This window comes from Hermetia illucens, chromosome 2 (assembly GCF_905115235.1).
Source record: "Hermetia illucens chromosome 2, iHerIll2.2.curated.20191125, whole genome shotgun sequence".
Classification (NCBI taxonomy): domain Eukaryota; kingdom Metazoa; phylum Arthropoda; class Insecta; order Diptera; family Stratiomyidae; genus Hermetia; species Hermetia illucens.
Window position 1 is genome coordinate 157,720,192 of NC_051850.1, and position 19,936 is coordinate 157,740,127.

Genomic DNA, 19,936 nt, shown 5'->3' on the forward strand with positions numbered 1-19,936 from the left:
GGATACTCCCTGTCGCCACAAATTACCTGATAAACACCCGAAATGTAAACTGTCCCCCCAATTATCGCAAGTCGAAAAGGTTGCTTCCAACTTTCAGCAAAGCGGAAGACATTTCAGTTATTTAGGAGTATTTGATAAATTCCCGCAAACTGCTGACCCCATACAAAATCGTTATCAAATCAAACCAACACAAAAACGTCGAAATGCTTTCTAATCGAGTGAAATTATCGCAGTTACCATGGCTACGAAGCAAATCGTTCGCTGATAGAACAATACGCTTGGTGTCTCACATAACGGTTAAATAACGTCGCGTCGAGTCCAGCCGCAAACTTGGCAATTCATTTGTCTCCCTTCGCTCTGCCTTATGCAACCAGATGAAAAACTCGTATCGCGGCCACAGCAAGACCACTATTATCCAATTCAATATCAAGCTCCTTTGTACCTGTGCTTTGGATAATTTAAAAATAGTGGACTTTCACTTTTGAGTACGACCATCGCGGCAAACACGGCGTCTCTCTCCCATGCCACCCGCACCGGTTAAATCAGAGCGAGAGGAAACGCCTAGGTAGCCGCCAGCAACGCACTCCATCGTATTCTTTCACAATGCGTTACTCACTGGATCGACTTTCTGACAAACCGAAACGTCAGAGTTCTCATAGGAACCTAGTCTTCAGTCTTATTGGAATCGTTGGGGCGGGTGTGTTCTGTCTGGCGGTTTGAGTATTTTCGCGGTACTGGTGGGCACTGAGCGGTCGTTGGTCTTCGTTTCATCTCGGCCTTCCAGCAGAGTTGCGGTTGCTCGCGCAAAGACTGGTTTTTTATTCGGGCTCGACCGTTGCTGGGGCAAATCAACTTTTTTGGTGAAACTTTGTTACAAAACGTGCCCGTCGCGTGTGAAGTGCATTTCCACAGGTTCCGATAGTGAAAAGTTATAAAAGGCCAGTGCACCTGTCGCAATCATGTCAGTCAATTTGCGGACAGTCTATGCGTTTGCTCGAGAAATGTATCCGAAACGGGTCAACAAAGATATCCAGTACGGAACGGCCGGCTTCCGTGGAAAGTGAGCATTTCATTGATTAGAATAAGTTGTGTAAATTGCATTGCAGAAATTTTTTGCTTCCAAATTTGACGTTTCGCTGAGATGCCCTATGGTCTAATGCGGAAGTGGAAACGTCATCACACCCCTCCGTGTTTTCGCCCTTTCTCTTTTCGTCTTGAAGTGCATGTGCTTTCGCGGCTCGCCTCGCTCCTTTTAAGAAAGGCACGTTCCTTCCATTCCAGAATCATGAGTCAAGTTCTCGGTGTATGTGGATGTGTGTTGCTCGTATTACAGCGGCTCAACCATAGTGCGTTTATTGAGTGAGGCCCCGCCATTCAATTTAGATGTTTTAAGGGCATTGGGTCGACTGAAAAGTGCAAGCGAGAAGGCGATCAAATCATACAAAATAGAAAGATGTGGGGAATGGTGTGATTGAATGATTGCATTATTATACATTATTGCATTAATTTTTTCAGCCTGTTAAGTTTACATGAAAACAAGTTGCGGCAAAATGCGGCTTTAAAAAGAATCATAAACACAAAAAGTGTGTGGAAAGTTTTTATCGTTCGAAAGGAAGCGGCTTCAGCTGATACTAGAATGCAATTCAATGGGGCTTATCAAGTGACAATTACATGTGACGAAGCACTTGACTTCACTTAATAGGCAATCTTGATGTTTGCTGGAATAGCCGTGCGGGTAAAGTGTGCTTTGTTCTTTATTGGAACGTTTTCGAGGAAAAGTGTTTGATGCAGTAGGGGGAGCATATTGGGGACTTCAATGTTCTATTCAATGATGCAGCAAACAACCATAAAGTTCGAATTAGTTGTCAAGGGAACTAGAGGGAAATTTATGTTCGTTTTTCTTATTCATAGCAGGCACAAGATAGAATAGTATATCTAAGCGGGATTGTAGAACCACTCCCTTCGTCATTACAAGATTTCGAGAAAATCAGATTTCCGAAGTTAATAAGGAAGGGTCGTTCCTTCTTTCTGGGTATTAGTGTTTTCTGTTTATCCTATTTTGAAAACCTTTTTGATAGCCAGAATTTTTGCAATAATTCGTTTAATATGCAGTCCCACGGAAAGGGTGCAGACTTCCATGATACGCGTATGGATCTTCCTATTAATACAGTACAGACTCAAAAACGTTGACACTCGGGAAAGTTAACTAGGTTTCGGCCACCGCATGAAATTCTTCAATTTGTTCTTGTCCTGATTGTCACTGTTTGGATGTTCACAAGAAACAAAACAACGTTAATGCAAATGTCCACTTGGATACCGAGACTTCCGTACTCGGACTGGTTTACATAAAACCATCCCAAAGCGATTTTCATCGCACTGCCCACCGTCTCAACTAGTTCGTTCCGAACAAGATTCGCCGCTGTTTGTCTGGTGTCCTAAATTGTGTTAATCTCTTCAGGTGTTCTAATTTCACTATCGTTCGGCTTTGTCACTTTGTTTAAATTAGTAAACGACATCATGAATTTCCTTAATTTCCCAACAAGGTCTTCCAGTTCTATGCACTTGCGACTTTAGTGTTTTTCCCTTCTTGTGGTGTCAACTCTGAATCAATACTTGTTAATCCTCGAAAGAGCCAAGAGAACTGGTTCTTATATTGATTGTCTCCTATTACTTGGAGGATGCAATTTCTATTTACCGCTGACTGATGACGGTTTAGTTAGTCTTTTAGTTAGTCTCAGCCATAAAATTGCTTTCGAATGTTCTCCGTTTCTTCGGTCCCCTTGCAAAATCATGTTATTCAGATAATCTTACGCAATCTGATCCTAAACATCTACTCCCATAGAATTGACCCTTCGAGAAAGTTTTGGTGACATCCAAATGATTACCACTTCATTATCATTATTGTTTGGAATATGGGAGATCCTAAGTCCACACACACATGATGTTGGACCGGACCAAATGAAGAGCCAGTTGCTCCCACGTTTGGGGACATATCACCCAAGCATTCAAAAACAAGGACTAACGGTTTCGTCCAGGACAGAGGTAACTCTTCATCCGCTGCCTTACCTCTGCCCTGGGAACAGAGTGACCGAAAGTGGCAACAGGTGGAAAACACTCCGGTTTAACTCGGATATAATTCTTCTAAAGTGATGCCTCTGCCCTGGACGAAACCGTTAGTCCTTGTTTTTGAATACTCTATTATGCTCAACAATCAACATTTTTACGAACTTACGAATTTCATTTTCTGAAACTTTGAACATGTATCTATTTACTTGCTGAAGATTCCGCCGTTCTGTACCATAAGTCTTATGTACTCAACCTTTGATCGCTCTTTTGTACCGAATTCGTCTTTCGTTCTGCTCCTGTACGTTAATTTTCTTTTCTACTTTTACGTCATTACCATAGTCTTACCGTACTTGCTTCAAAGCCAGCTTTCTCCGCTGTGCCACTCAACTGATAACCCGATCCTTTTACCTATCACTTCGCTTTCTTCTCAGTAATTATTCCAAAACTCTCTTCCGTCTCCATTTATCCATCTCTCTTCATACATTCCACTTCTGAAGACGCTTCTTATAATTCCGTGTTACGTCCCTTCCTCTATTTTAATTATAATAGCCGCTTCTAAAAATGCGCATAGGTTTTATGCTCACCAATTTTATAATCTGGCAAATTATTGCTTTTAAGTCACAAAGCAAAGCACGCTTTGCTAGATTCCTCGCCCTCCGACATTCAACTGCTGCTACCTCTCATTTGAAAGATTTCATGTTTTTCTGGTTCTTCTGCCGGCTTGAATACTCATCTCCTCCGGCTTTACACTGTCTTACCAGATTTTTCCCTCTGTTTCGTGCCTTCTCGCATGGGCTCCTGCCATTTTTGCACCTTCTCTTGTGACCTCCTCTTAATGGTCTAGGACTCACCTATGCATGTAAAGGCCACTTTCCTATACAATTTGGACTTCTTCCTCCATTTAGATTCCTGTGTCGTGATCCATTCTTCGAAGAAATATAGGGCTGCTTCGTCGGTACGCTTGGGAACAGCGCTTTTACGTCGAAGGATACTAACATTTGATCACTTTGTATTCCCCAGTCCCGTTGAGTCAGGCAATGAGTTTTCCCACTGCCCGCTTTTCTATTTTAAGGCCGGACCTTTTGACTTCTTCCAGGGGCCACTTCGCAATATTTTGGGCTGGTGAATTCGTTGTTTCTTCTTCTATTATTTTTCTGACATCGTTGCGTTCTTTATGAGTTATGGGGAGGCATTTGATTTTAGGCAGAGAGGTTAGGCATTCTCAGTTCAGCTGCTTTCTTAATGATGGGTTTGCATCCCGCCAGAGAATTTTCCACTCTTTTAACGGAGTCTGGCAGAGAATACTTCCTGCTGATGTGAAACTTACATTCTTCTAACTTTTTATGTACCAGTCGTCGTATGCTTCTTTGTCCATGATAAAACGCAGTGATCATCCAAGTTAGAACAAATCTTAGAAAAAGCAATTCAACATCAAGTACAAAAGTGTCAGGCGATGACGGCTTTACGGTTTCTTACCAGGGCAGAGGCAAATCGTCAGACGCTTCCTCACCTCTGCACTGGGAGCAGCGTGACCGAAGCGGCTCGCAGATGTTGAGTGCTCCTTTATATAATTCGCAGAACGCGACATGACTACGAATTGTATTGAGCGCAAATCCGCCTTATTGACCAGAGTTTGGCCAGAGCTGAAAATATTTTTTTTTGAGAATTGTGGGGTCCTAACTCCACATCAACTTAATGCTGAATCGGACCAAACGGGAAGCAACTTACTCCCTCTTTTTTTGGTCCACGGACCCCTCGTTTAGGGCTTAGCATCCAAACTTTACAAAAATGTCAGGCGATGACGGCTTTATGGTTTCTTCCCCATTTGGTCCGGCCCATTTTCTTATGAACGCAGTTTTTAGCGTTCTGGCCTTAATATTACTAACGTGAAATCATACGTGACACACCACTTGTAAACCTTTCCTAGTACTCCTAGAGGAATGTTTTAGAATCGAAATAATTCTGCGCTGAGATGGAAAATCTGGTGGGACTATTCCGCTTCAAAACATTAATGGACTTTTGATTTTACTTTCATGAAAAGGTAACTAGCCTCACCATCCCCAAGAGATGAAACATCACTGGTTATAATACAAATTAAAATCGTGACGGAGTACTTCCTTTTTTCCTTTGAAAAATGCTTATGACCGGATGTTGGTGTTTCTTCCCTAACATTCTCATAGGACCATCGAAAGATTTCTTTTCTTCACGGGGTATATGGAATCACGAGCTTTTTACAACAAATTGTTCTTTCTTTTCTAAGTGGTATACATATGTTTATATCTGGTGGTGCACTACATTCTGGAGGGTGAAAGGTGTCCACATTTTCCCTCAATGAGGGTGTCATCGTATTTAATGGTGTGAAAGTGATAAGCTTACAGCAGCAAGGCAAGCCCAAAGATGAACGCAAATGTCCTAACATGCCATCAACTCAACCATTGTGACAAATTCAGATATTATTCATAATTCCTTTATTCCGCCTTCTGGCAGAAGGTAGGTCGCAGTTTATTTTTTCGGCATGATTTTGCCCAAACCAGCGTGCCAAGAAGATTAGCTGTATTTTTGATCGTGGACACCAGATTGGCACCAAACAAAGCTATTTGGGAGGCTGTTTTAAATACACCTTTTGCCAGATTAGGATTTGATTTTTTTTACTGTACTGACTAGCTTGCATCAAAAAAATGTGATATCATCAAATATTTCTATTTGAAAGCCAAACACTACTTCAAATTACAGAAAAAATGGAAAATAGTCAAAGAGTGGATTTCCGAATTTAAAAAGGGTCACTCGACTACAAATGACGCATCAAATTCAGGACTCCTGGTTAAGGTCACAATTGTTAAAATAATTGAAATTGAAAATTCCATAAAATCATGGTAGATGCAGATTGGAAGTAAGTAAGATAGCCGAGACAACTGGAATATCAAGAGAACGGGCGCTTAATATTTTGTATAAACATTTCTGCATGAAGGAGCTCTCTGCTAGCTGCATGCCACGCTTGTTAACGCTCGGTCAGAAGTTGAATCGGAAAACTTTTTTGATCGCGAATTCGGCACTCTTCAAGCGAAATCATGGCGTAGATTTATAATCGTGGATGAAGGTTGGGCTTACCATTACATTTCTCGAACAAAACAATAACAAATAATGGATTAGACAAGTGAACCAACGTCAAAGAAGCTAAAATCTTGATTGATTACCCTCAGAAGAATAAAACCATCACTACCGGTAAATACTATGCAAGGTGTTTGTAGCGTTTGAAAGATGGAATACAAAGCAAACGACCACATTTGCCGAAGAAAAATTTTGGTTTCTCCATGACGCACTCGTCCATACGCTGATCGTTGCAATGGCTAAAATAAACGAGCTTAATTTTGAACTGTTCTGCCATCCAGCATATTCACTAAATTTAATCCCCAGCAATTATCACTGGCTTCTTAACCTCCAAAAATTGGAAGGAGGTAAAAAAAATTGGGAACAACGAGGAAGTTATCAGTGCTGTAACTGCATTTTTGACGAACTTGATGATTCACACTATAAAAATGGTATCACTGAATATGAGTCCGTTATGAAAAATGTATAAATTTTCATGGAGATCACTTTGAAAAACAAAATGAAAATAACTCACACAAAACAATGTTTTTCTTTATCAAGCTGAAAATTTGTCACTCGCCCTCGTACAATCATTCTTTATCGCTTCTAAAGTCAAGGCATTTGGCACGTACCAACATATACTATTTTCATTGGCGAACTTTACCTAAAGAGCCTGACCTTCGTTTCTCTTTCTTTAGAGTTCAGATTATATTTTTTACATTTACATTTACACCTCAAGGTAAAATCAACTTATAAACTTCAAAAAATGGTGGAAATTCTTTTTTTTTTTTGCTTCCTGTGTTTCTTCTTGGTGGATCTATTTCGTTCCTTTCTGTAAAGTTTCAGCAAATATGCTCCACATAACCAAAAAATAACACCCTTAATACACTATTTACCTCAAGATCGTCTGCGCTGGAAAAGAAAAACGAACTACTATGACAAATGGATTTTTACTTTATTAACTTATAACAGTAGGGCCAATGCGCGTTATACTAATAGTCCAGTCACCACCGTTTTCCTGGAAGGTTAGAAACCGTTTTGACATACTAATAATTAAATTTTTGACCAATGTTGCTGGCAGGATTTTGCAAATAGTACGAATATGATATTACAGCTGCTTAATTCTTCTTACACACTTCTGACGAAGCTTAAGCTTCATGGCAGCCCACACTTTTTCAATCGGATTCATATCTGGTGACTGTGCGTGCCATCCTAACATTGTGATGCCATTTTGTGCTTCCGTTCCGTGCATGACGGCTACAGTGTTTCGGGTCGTTATCCTCTTGAAGAATCCTTGCGCTCGGATCTCTGGCATACCATACGGGTAGACTTCAGGAAACACATCTGATAAATTTCCTACATCCTTTCCGCGCTCAGAGTGCTGGTAAACAGGTAAAGCGTTCCGAACCCCTGCTTACTAAAACATTCTCAAATATGGACGCTTACAGGATGCTTAACAGTGGATGTTTGGTTTCCCACCACGCTCGCTTGTTGGTACTCCATGCTTCGCCTGGCTGTCGCTAAGTTTTCATCGCTGTACTGCGATATCCTTAACCAGAGGCAATCGGTCTTCGTTTTATAGTAATCCGACCGGAGATTCCTTTTCCCTCTAGCAAGGATTAAGCTCGACGCAACGTTACCGTAGGATTCTGCTCTAATATTCGGACGATTACCGTGACCTCGGTTTCGGTAGTTAATTGTCTTGAATCTCGACCATTTTCGTCTTGTTATATCGATTAATCCACTTGCAAACGAACTGATTCGACTTTTTTAAATATGGCGCTTCGGCAGAAATGGACGTTTTTGGTCCCTTAGGTTGTAAACACAAGAACCTAGTTTCAAACCGTTTTGCGTACATTTCTCTGCAATATTCATTCCTTCAAACAAAAATTGAAGTTGAGGAATAGATCCTTCCTAGGGAATTCTTTTGTTTTTGCAAGATGTAAGTATCCCGGTAACATTAATGCTTTTGAAAGCCCTCTGTTTCCTTGCTTCGTTTGACATTAGCTGTAAGGAGGAAGTGGAGTGCGGACGCTAACTCCTTCACTTTCTTCTCACGAATGTTAACTGTTTATATATAAGCCACTATCAATTCCGTTAAGGGGAAGTCAAATTGCAAAAATTTCGTCTAATCAAAGTATTGTATCTTCTTTGTTTGGCCGAAAAAAACTGCACCGCATTACAGTAGTCTCAATGAACTTGCCTATTGCGAAATAGAAAAACCTATACAAGCAGAACCGGACTCTCAAACTGCATAAATACTCGCAAATTTTATCATTTGGCATAAATAATAAAGTTCGACGGAATCCGATCGAACACCCACGAAAGAATTCATATAAAAATGAAAAAGTGAAAATCATTGGCGTCAGACCGACTGAAATGCACGTCAAAACTGACGTATGGAAAACTAGCATATATGTTCATTATACTGAGACTAAGGAAGAGAATAAGATACAGAACGCTATACAGAAGAAATGGACTTCATGAACTCCAGGGTCTCACTCCTTCGCCCACAATTCATTTTCTCAAATCTTCACTGACATCCTCGAAGACTTCTTTGCCTGCTCAAAGCAAATCGTTGTGGAAACATAACAATCTGTCTTGACTTTGCTCGAAAACAATTTTGGACTAAGTAATTTTCCTCACGATTTTTGAAAGTAGGACGCTATCTGCGATCTAAAATTTGAGAGTAGCTGTCGCTGTTCACAATGAATTCGCAGGCTTGGTTGTTGATTTCGCCTATTTTTGACTGCATACAATGATTCAATTCTATTTTAAAAATCTGGTAAATGAGAATGTTTCAAATCGCTGAGACGATGATTCGGCAAGTCTCAGAAGCAACTATATCGATAATAACAACGGCATCGTTAAGCTTGATGAAAGGCATCAGACTTCAAATGAATGAAAATGATGATCTAGAAGCAAAGATTAGTCAGAGAAAGCTTGGCATCAGATCATAATAATTTCGATCAAGTGGGCAAATTGAAATTTGAAACATCAAATAATCAAAATAGAATTCCATCTGCTAAGAAGTGATTTCAGCAGGAAGTTTCTTATGCAATATAGTGTTGCATGTATCCGATGAGCTTCAAGCCCCCAATTACCACTGAAATTCAAAATCATCGATCATTGCAGAAAGTGAGACAAGACCAAAATTTGTCAATTCCAACTCGTTCTCAGGAATAAGGCATTTCTCAAACGACTTTGTGCCGTATAATGCTTAAGGACTTACATTTACGTGCCCATAAGTTTGCTTTGATATAAGAACTCAAGCCAGCGAGACTATCAACAGTGACGAAACTTCTGTGATTGGCGACTAAACATGTTTGTTTGTGGTTCTGATTTTCATCGTAAAAGCGAGCGACAAAGCTGGTCAAATGGATTCGTCAATAAACAGAATTATCGGTTTTTGTCAAGTGAGCATCATGAAGCAATCCATGAAATGTTTTTTTATTTACAAAAATTAACGGTTCGGTGCGGATTTCAAGCTGGTGGCGTCTTTTTACGATTTTGTGTAAAAGAAATCGGTTTACGATCTGTCTGTCACACGCATTTTTCTCGGAGATCGTTGTAACGATTGATACCAAATTCGGTGGAAAAGTCGGAACTGTGAACGGTCACGCATACCATGAGTTACATCATTCTAGGTCAAATTTAAGGGGAGTCCCCATATATAGCCATGTGGGGTATCAAATGAAAGGTCTCGATCAGTACTTTCCGAAGTCGGTCTTAATTTTGACATTTTTCGGAAAGGTGGGGAGTGAGGGGGGTTGAAAGTGAAAATTTCTTTAACGGGGCCATTCTCAGAAACTACTCAACTGAGAAATCTGAAAAAATCAAGAGGCTGCCACTATATGGTGCCTAAGCTCCGAAATACCCTATATACCGATATCTGTTCAAATAAAGTTAATAATATTATATTGCTATAATTTTCAGCAATCGGCTTTAGAACCCCCTTAAGTTCATTTTAGCACCATGATGCAGCAATGTAGGCTATATTATAGAGTATAATCCTACTAAGTTTGGTGAAAATCGCGCCATTACTAACAAAGTTATAATAAGTCAAAATTGTCACTTCTTTTTAAATTCTCACATAATATATGCATATATTAGTGCTACATACTAACGGGACAAATGCACACTGAAATGTTTTTATAAAAGAAATACGCAAAACATGACATATTTCCAGCCGAAATTACAGGAAGATAATGTGGACTATATTTGATTTTAACAAAATGATGAAATTTGCTATACAAACAATCGACTTATTTAAGTCGAAATTTGGAGATCGCTTTATCTCCAGAAGCGGCTATCTTAATTATGCATTTTAAGATGCAATCAATGTACTTTAACCCAGAATAAAAATTTCAATATCTCAAATATTTGTTCTTTTATTGAAACAAAAACTTATTAGAAGAAGAATGTGATCAGGTGGGGTATCAAATGAAAGGGCTCAATTAGTACTTTTTGAAACTGGTCCATATTTGATCTCGTGTGAAATGTAGGAGTGGGGGCTCAAAATATGACCCTCAAAAAGTGTAACAGGTCTCGTCCTCAAAACCTATTCAACCGAAAAATTTAAAAAAAATGCCAGGGGTGTATCTAAATGAAATCTAGGCCTCAAAATACATCCCGCTCCGATATCTGCACAAATAAAGTTAATAATAGTATATTTCCATATTTTAGAAATTTAGACGAAAGCTCCCCTTAAGTCCATGCTAGAAGTACAAAATTTGGCACAAGTATAAGGGATAGCATAAGGTATAACTTTCTGAGTTTGAGTTTTGACATTAACAAAGTTATAGAAGGTGAAACTTTTATATTTTGAGTGAATTTCGTGCATTCTAAAATGTCTATGACGTCATCATAACATACCAATTCGTCAATATCACAACAAAGTGAACTCATGCAAATGGAGGTCGCAGGGAAACATTTCGTTTTAGTTTTTTATGTATGTATTTATATGTATTTTTAAATGATGCTTTGGGGTAGTGCCTAATTCAGATAGATATATTTGTGCATTGAACAAGCGGTATTCAATAGACGTACTTTATAATATACATATGTATACTTGTGTCCGGATAACTGAGTGGTATAGTACTGAAGGTCGCGTTTTACTCGTGGCAGTGGAATTTGTATCGTGATTTGACGTCGGATTGAAAAAAAATATGAAGGGATAATTTGGGTTTTAGCAATATACGTATGGAAAAATGTGTGTAGAAAACTTCTCACATAAGATTAACACAAAACCTTTATACCCGAAGCGCCAGCTTCCGGTACTCCCACTTGCTTAATGAATGAAAATGGTCAACTTTTGTGTTGTCAACACATGTTGATGACAAACGTTCCTGTTCTAAAGTTCTCAAGAAAAATTGTAAATAAATGTCTAGAATCGTGTTTTCATTTTAGGCAGTATACACGAAGAAACGCGCAGGGGGCGGGGGGGGGGGGGGGGGGGGGATTGGTCTACTCTTTTGAAGATGTCAACAAAAATTGGCGACTTTTTGGAGATCTGTAATCGGTTGCGAACTCGTTGGCAATTTTTTCAGTGGAAACGCACCATAATAGATCAAATTTAAATTTTCATCAGAAGTCCCATCAAATGAATTATGTGAAGCAGATTCTTCATTTCACATCTATGGCTCCTTACTTTTCAGATTTGCTGAGCTAAAAATTTAAATTGCCACTGACTATCAACAATCAAAAGCTCCTAATTTTCTCCTTCTCCACAGTTATTTTTTCTTCGCTATTGTCTAAAGTGTCTGTTTACATTCCAATTGAACAAACGCAATAACGAAAATGATGATTCCGAACGTATTGCGCTTTAATATCTGCAATTTATAGATACTAGACCATAGGAAAGAGGAGATAATATTTTTTATATTTTAGTGGTTTCGTTAAATATTTATTCGCATTAACCGTAAGATATGGATATTTATTTTAGATAAGATTACTTATTTATCTGCTATAATTCGATTTATTAATCAACAGTTAAATCATTCAAAATGTTTTCCTTGTGAAAGATTTTATGAGTTTCTGTGGTTGGTTTGGTTTGGGCTTTTGATCGAACAAAACTTTGGCTTCCAAGTTAGATTGTTTATCGCATTTTCTCATACTGGAATTTTACTCTGATTCATTTTCATTCAAAATGTTTCTTTACGATAACTGAGGAATTATGTAGACCGTTTGCACCTAAAAACGAAGTTGGCACACAAAAACAGAATAAACAAGATGGCAAAATGGGGCTTCTGTTGCAATTTTACGGTAGGTATTAATCATTTTGAAGGTTTTTCGAATTCCATACGGTTGGGATACCGACGTGTTCTTCTCTCATCAGCTCATATAATCAGGGCAGATCAGAGACTGAATGTCTGGGTCGAAGTTTAGATACGATGCATTTTATCCTCTTTTTTAACCCATTGCGTCTACGGATTTTCCTTATGTAAACTTTTCCGAAGAAGAAAGGAATATGCCTGGTGTGTGTTATGATGGTCTTTTGTCTTTAGGATTTGTTCTATTTGAAGCTTTAAGATAATGTGAATGTTATAGATTCCATTGGACACGCTCACGGATTAATTTTGTGTTGGCCCTTTCATTCCAAATTTGCATATTTTGAAAAAGAGTGTCGCAAAACATCTAATTTTTGTATAGTTCAAATAAAGTCTTACGCTCAGTTTTACCTCTCTACAACTACAACGATGACTACTTCATGAAAAGCGTGGTAATACATGGCCTTTCTTTTCAGTTGTTTTAGCCTTTTTTCTGTAATGCTAGTTTTTCTTCTGGAATAAACGGCAATCTGATCTCGACATCCCATAGTCGAGATAAGATTGCCGTTTATTCCAGACATCATTGACATTACAAAAAAGTCAAGCGATGACGGCTTTACGGTTTCTTACCAGGACAGAGGCAAATCGTCAGACGCTGCCTCACCTCTGCCTTGGGAGCAGCGTGACCGTAGCGGTTCGCAGATGTTGAGTGCTCCTTTATATAATTCATGGAACACGACATGCCTACGAATTATATTGAGCGCAAATTCGCCTTATTGACCAGAGCTGAAAATATTCGTTTTGAGAATGATGGGGTCCTAAGTCCGCATCAACTTAATGCTGGACCGGACCAAATGGGGGGCAACTTACTCCCTCTTTCCTGGTCCACGGACCATTTGGTCCGGTCCAGCATTAAGTTGATGCGGACTTAGGACCCCATCATTCTCAAAACGAATATCATTGACATTGTTTGGGACTTTTCTCTTCAAACACACAAATAGCAAGCCCACTACCACTACAGTTTTCTTAGTCAAAAAGAAATTAGTTTTTATCTGCTAGGACCTCTCGTTGCTGACACGTTTTGCAGCCTGATGACGCGGCTCGGAAAAAGGACACCTCAAACATGTGAAATCGTTCCAGATCTGACAATTTTATTTATCACTAAGAAGGACAGGCCATTTATGTGAAATTATGATTCATTGCTTTCGACTAGAGGATCCCAATCATTAAAATCTTGAAATTGTACTTTTTTGGGGAGACCTGAACTTTTTTTTGGTAGAGGAAGAAAGGTGTATGTTTGGTTGACGCACTATATCCCATATAGGGATTTAAGGTATTCATATATATATTCATTGTTCGGATTGCTGGTGGTTAGAGCGCAAGGCTGTCGTACGGAAGGTCGCGGTTCAAATCTCACTGGTGACAATGGAATTTGTATCGTAATTTGACGTCGCATACCAGTCGACTCAGCTGTGAGTACCTGAGTCAAATCAGGGTAATAATATCCGGCGACCGCAATGCTGACCACATTGCCTCCTAGTGTACCGTTACGGTCTTAAATGAAGTGCTCTAACACACCTCAAGGCCCTGATCCAACATGGATTGTTGCGCCAACGATTATTATTATTATTATATATATATATACAGTTGTATTGAGTTGACCATGCTGATTGATCCTTATATTTTCGCTCAAAAGTGGCGATCGGTTTGTCCAACGCCTTTGTTAACGTCCACGTTTTCCATATAGCAGCAACAGGTGTATTATTAAATTGTACACTCGTTTTTATTTCTGTAGATCATCCCTAACATCATAATGACTGGACTGCGTAAATTGCACAATGAATAGCTCTTATCTTATCTCCAGGTTTAAGAATATGGAGACATGCTCCATTTCTCCTCTGGGTTGAAATCGAATCAATTCATCATGTGTCATCTAAATTATTGTTTGAGGAACAATTCCACTGTCTATTAAACTCCTCCACATCCTGCAAACAAGGTAGCATGTTATACGTCATAATGAAACCATCAGAAAACAGTATTGACAAAGCCCCAAATGACACATTAAATATGCTACAAATGGCATTTAGAATGCCGCTTAATATCACTAAAATGTATTTCCCTATGTTAATATTTCTGCAAGCAACTGTGCACTAGCAGTAAGACCCATCCCTAATTCCTCAATGTTGTGACTCAAAAATTTAATATTTGAACAAAGTAGGCGTTGTTCCCACTCGAAGGTTGTTAAAAAATAGAAAATTGTTATTGGGCACACCAGAAGGGTCTGTTGTCCCACCATATATTAGAGCGGTACGAATCGAAAATCTGCATTTGGCAATCTCAGCGGTGAAAAATCATTTGTTCTTTAGGAAAACCAGGTCGGAACGTTTAAATTTGCCGTAGAATGACGGTATTGCCATCGCCACCGCTAACGTAAACTACGAATAGCGCGTGTGTCGATGACACGTGGATATTTTTTTTGTGTATGTTTCCCCATCTTATGCATCACATATACGACACCAACAACATCAAAACGATGCGCACAACTTTTCACGCGCAAGTGATTGAAGAACGTTGATCATTTGCAATGCTTTTCTATTAAAGAAATTCATGCAATTCTCCGGGAGACGAATCTCCTGCATGTAGCCTTTTTGATCATGGCTGTAAAAAAAGAAACTGTAGGTAGTCGTTTGGGCGCAGTCTATTGGATAGGAGTTAAAACAGCGCCGGTGTCAAACGAATATCCGTTGCCGAACTTGGAAAAGGTTTTCACATCGCTATGTTCAATTGACTCTCGTTCGGAGTTAAAGCAGCTCAAACTAAATTTCAATGTGTCAAGGCTCGGACAGTAGCTGGTCTTCCGGTAAAAATTTCATATGCAGTCCGTTCGTTATCTTAATTTCATCATCGATGCCAATGGTATCAAATTTAAATCAATCAGAATTTGTACAATCACAGAAATCACAGGACTTCGGAGATTAGAAAATTAAAGCAGTTTGCTTTGAAACAAACAATTTCATAGGCTCAAAGCGAAAGAACTAGCGCTGCCAAAATTTCTCACATTTTGTCAAGCCCGTTCATTTTAACTCATTACAACCCGACTTCTTCTTTTTCAGCCTTTGTTCTTTGTAGTGAGGTTGATTCATCTAGATCGAATACATCGCTTGTCTTGGTCGTAGATTTAGTCACTCTTAAACCATCTATCATGTCAAGTTATTGCTACTATATTCGAAACTAGGGTTGTTTTTATCTACTTTCATATTCAGACTCATCTTAGATGACGTCTCTTCCGCAATTTCTCCATGGTAGGTATCAATTGCGGACGTCCTCAGTTCGGGGGTGATCACGGCCTTTTCTACCACTAATCTGACACAACATCTCCATCTCTACTACCGCGAGGCGGCGTTCATTGTCTTTGGTAGCCGGCCAACACTCGGAATCATAGAGGGTGCCAGGGTGAAAGACGTTACCGTAGATTCTGCGTTTGAGACGATGTTCAATGATCGTTTAATCGATGCAAACAAACATTGAGTGGAGACAAAAAAGCAATTTGATGCATCATATCAGTTTTGAACTAAAAGAACCGGTACAATTGCAAACGAATTCCGGGACAAGTTAGTGGCTTTGGTAGCCAATCAATCCTTGCGATCAAAGCTGGAAGACATACTTATCGAAATCAAGTCTTTAAACATATTTTAATTAACTTCAACGAAGCAGGAAACAAGTACCTCTACTGGAGAAGGTCTCTCAAGTCATATTGTCACTTAAACAGTATTCAACGTAATGAATGAAACCCAAATTGTGTGAATGCCCTATGTTCTTTAGAGTAATGAATCGAGGACAAAGTATTGAAGGAAATATAGATGCTCCTGAAACAAACTCCCTACTGGAATGAAAAGATCACCTGAAATAAAATTGAAAAAGCGTTTTCTGTAAATTATACTGATTACACAATTGTAAACAGTTTAACTTTATAATTTCATACCAAAAATATTCACTGGTTTTAACTTTCTTTTCAGAGCAGAAGACCTAGACTATGTGATGTATCGGATGGGTTTATTGGCCACCCTAAGATCACGTCAAACGAATGGCCAAGTGATTGGTGTCATGATCACTGCTTCACACAATCCCGAACCTGATAACGGAGTAAAACTAATTGATCCGAAGGGTGAAATGCTTGAACCTCGCTGGGAAAAACTTGCAACTGATCTGGTCAACGTTAGTGACTCTGAATTGGAAGCACATGTGACCAAACTCATAGCGGATGAAAACATTTCAATAACGCAATCTTCGCACGTATTTGTCGGCATGGATAATAGATATCACAGTCCACGGTTACTGAAAGCTGTGGCAGATGGCGTTATCGCCTTGAAAGGATGTGTTAAAGAGTTCGGAATCCTTACTACGCCTATGCTACACTATTTAGTAGTTTGTGCAAATACAAGATGTGCCTACGGTATGCCTACAGAAGAAGGATACTACAAGAAATTGATAACAGCTTTTGAGGACTTACGAGGCGACACTCTTGATAATGGAAACTATAAGAACCTGCTTCTGTTTGATGGTGCCAATGGAGTGGGAGCACGGAAAATGTTGCAATTTCTTAAAAGAATGAAAAACTCACTAAATGTTAATGTGTTCAACAGCGGACAAGGGAAAATCAATCATGAATGCGGCGCAGATTATGTAAAAGTTCAGCAATGTGCACCATCTGGAATGCCAATAGCAGAACCAAATACCCGCTGCGTATCTGTGGATGGTGATGCGGACCGTGTTATGTACTTTTTCACGGATGAGAACGGCGTGTTTCATCTATTAGACGGAGATCGAATAGCAACACTCATTGCCGGCTATCTTATGGATATGGTTAAAGAGTGCGGAATTGAATTGAATCTAGGGCTTGTGCAAACCGCATATGCCAACGGCGCCTCGACAAACTATATTGTGAATGAATTACAAATACCCGTCTCATGTGTACCCACCGGTGTCAAGCATTTGCATCACAAGGCGCTCGATTACGATATCGGTGTCTACTTTGAAGCAAATGGTCACGGAACAATTGTCTTTAGTGAAAAGGCCAAGCAAGAAATCAAAGATGTAGCAGAAAACAGTGAAAACAATCAACATAAAGCAAGCGCATCACGATTTCTCAAAATTATTGATTTAATTAACGAAACAGTTGGAGATGCCATATCAGATATGCTTCTAGTCGAAACTATTTTACAGGCCAAGGGCTGGGACCTGAAACAATGGCTTGCAACATACACGGATCTTCCAAATCTACAACTTAAGGTTAAAGTGCAAGATAGAAATGTTATAACGACAACCGATGCGGAGAGGGTCTGTGTCACCCCAAATGGTTTACAGGATGAAATCAATAAGGTGGTAGCGAACTATAAGAAGGGAAGATCTTTTGTGCGACCATCTGGAACGGAGGATGTTGTGCGAGTGTATGCTGAAGCTGCAACCAAAGATGTAAGTGAACCTCAGAGAACTTCCTTTAATATTTTTTTAATAAATTTGTACAATTTTTCATAGGAGGCGGACCGACTGGCCTATGAAGTAGGAGTCTTAGTTCATAAGATGGCAGGCGGAGTAGGTCCGGAACCAGTGCAACCCGAGAAAAAAATTATTGCTCATATTTAATTCAACTGTAAACAGAGAGATGTTGTACTTGACTTAATCAAATCATTATTAGGAACAAAGTAAAAAGTGGCTTCACTACGTGTTTAAAAACTATCTACGCATGAATTTCATTACCAATTAAAATTAGATTTTATTATCAAAACCAAGGAGAATTTAAAATATGAAATTTCGACACTTTTTTTTTTTCTATTTTCTACTTAACTATGTTTATACTTAATAAAATGAGATTAGCCAAACCCAATAACTTATTGATTATTGAATATTGAATTTTATATCAATCTATTAGAGAACTGCTATTTAATGATTGTTGAATTTGCATTCCACTGCCAAGTGTAGAATTTTTGCAAAATGGAAAATTTAGAGAAGACATTTTTGTAATTAGCAGACGGAGAGTGATCGTTTTAAAGTGTAACCAGAAATGGATTTGTATTTATGATATGTTTCCATGGGAAATGTGGAAAACAATGATGGACAGCAACAAAAATAAATTTATAACAACAGAACTACTAGAATATTAATTATTTAAATATTTGGAACTCCCTCCTTTTTTCGGGTGGAATGTGTTACAGGAATAGGCAAAATATCGTTTTTAGACTACTGATACTTCACTGAGGAGATAAGGTAAGATAAGTTTGCATTCTTTACTAACGGTAAATGCGTGTATGTATTTATTGTTCATCACTTCAACATAAGAGTTCTTGATGTAAAGCAGCTATTTTACAGGATTATTCGAGTTTGTAATATTAAGTCCATTAATTGAGCCGCTACCGTGTTATCAGATATTCTGATTTTTCATCTTTTAAACCTCGTCGTCTCCATACAGGACGAGGTTTAAAAGATATACCAAAGGCGCTAAAAAAACAAGTTGATCGGGCGATATATTATAGAGTTAGAACTGCAGCAAATTTGAAAAATATGGTTTTAGGAAAAACGCGATTAAAGATAAAAGTATTGATTCCATTGTCGATAAATATAATATACAAAGTAATATAAGCATAATCCCTAATACTATTTTGATTATTTACATTGCCCGCATAGCCCGAGGGACGACCGCTCAGGTAGCACACATTTATGGCCAGCGGGTACCTACTCTTAGAAGGCTGTAATTTAAAAACTATTTGAGATACTTTTTTGCTTGGGATGCAGGAAGCTCTAAGTCCGCACTTGATGATGGACCGCTTGGGAAACATCGTACTTCTTCTCCACGGACCTCTCTTTTTGGATTAAATAAATAAGTTTTTCGAAGTTGACTGACGGTTTCGTCTAGGGCAGAGGCAACTCATCAGACGCTGCCTCACTTCTGCCCTAAGAGCAGCGTCAGCCACCCTTGCCACTCACAAAGCTTCTTCGTATTACTACGAAAAAAAATAGTATCGTGTGCGTTTTTGGACATCAAAGAAGTGTTCGGTACCGCATCGCACACAGAAATACGAGATGCCCTGCTCCACAAGGGAGTGGGAAACACCCCGGCCTTCTGAATGAGCAGAATGTTAGAGAGTAAACAAATAGAAATTCAGACAGGTACAAATCCTATTGTCATGAACACTCAAGGTTGTTCAAAAGGTGGGCTATTATCACCGTTACTGTGGAGAACCTCACTGGAATACAGGCTTTGGGTTACGGTGATGTCATCGTTTTAATCTGTAGGGGCAAGTATGAGGGTACCCTATGTGACAGAATCCAAACTGGACTACGAATCATAACTAACTGGTGCAAGAAGATGGGAATGTTCATCAATCCAGCCAAGGCCGATATAGTACCATTCACTACGAAGCGCAAGGTTGATCACCTGAGGGCCTGAATAACAGAGGTCAAATACTTGGAGATCAGACTAGACCAAAAGCTACTCTGCAAGGCAGATGTTGGAAGCA

The 19,936-nt window shown here is 39.1% G+C and overlaps 1 protein-coding gene across 1 annotated transcript; it reads left to right on the top strand.

Moving 5' to 3' along the window:
• Positions 1 to 342: 342 nt before the first annotated feature.
• On the top strand, positions 343 to 18,568 carry LOC119648288 (phosphoacetylglucosamine mutase). Its single transcript, XM_038049944.1, has 3 exons — positions 343 to 1,060; positions 16,439 to 17,894; positions 17,958 to 18,568. Exons 1-3 carry the CDS (start codon positions 960 to 962, stop codon positions 18,063 to 18,065), a joined length of 1,665 nt encoding a protein of 554 aa, XP_037905872.1. The 5' UTR covers positions 343 to 959; the 3' UTR covers positions 18,066 to 18,568.
• Positions 18,569 to 19,936: the final 1,368 nt, after the last annotated feature.

Excerpts from the sequence above, each read along its gene's own strand:
- LOC119648288 (XM_038049944.1), top strand. The coding sequence starts at position 960 with ATGTCAGTCAATTTGCGGACAGTCTATGCGTTTGCTCGAGAAATGTAT. Across the intron at positions 1,061-16,438 it reads ACGGCCGGCTTCCGTGGAAA|AGCAGAAGACCTAGACTATG; the intron begins GTGAGCATTTCA and ends CTTTCTTTTCAG. Across the intron at positions 17,895-17,957 it reads CTGAAGCTGCAACCAAAGAT|GAGGCGGACCGACTGGCCTA; the intron begins GTAAGTGAACCT and ends AATTTTTCATAG.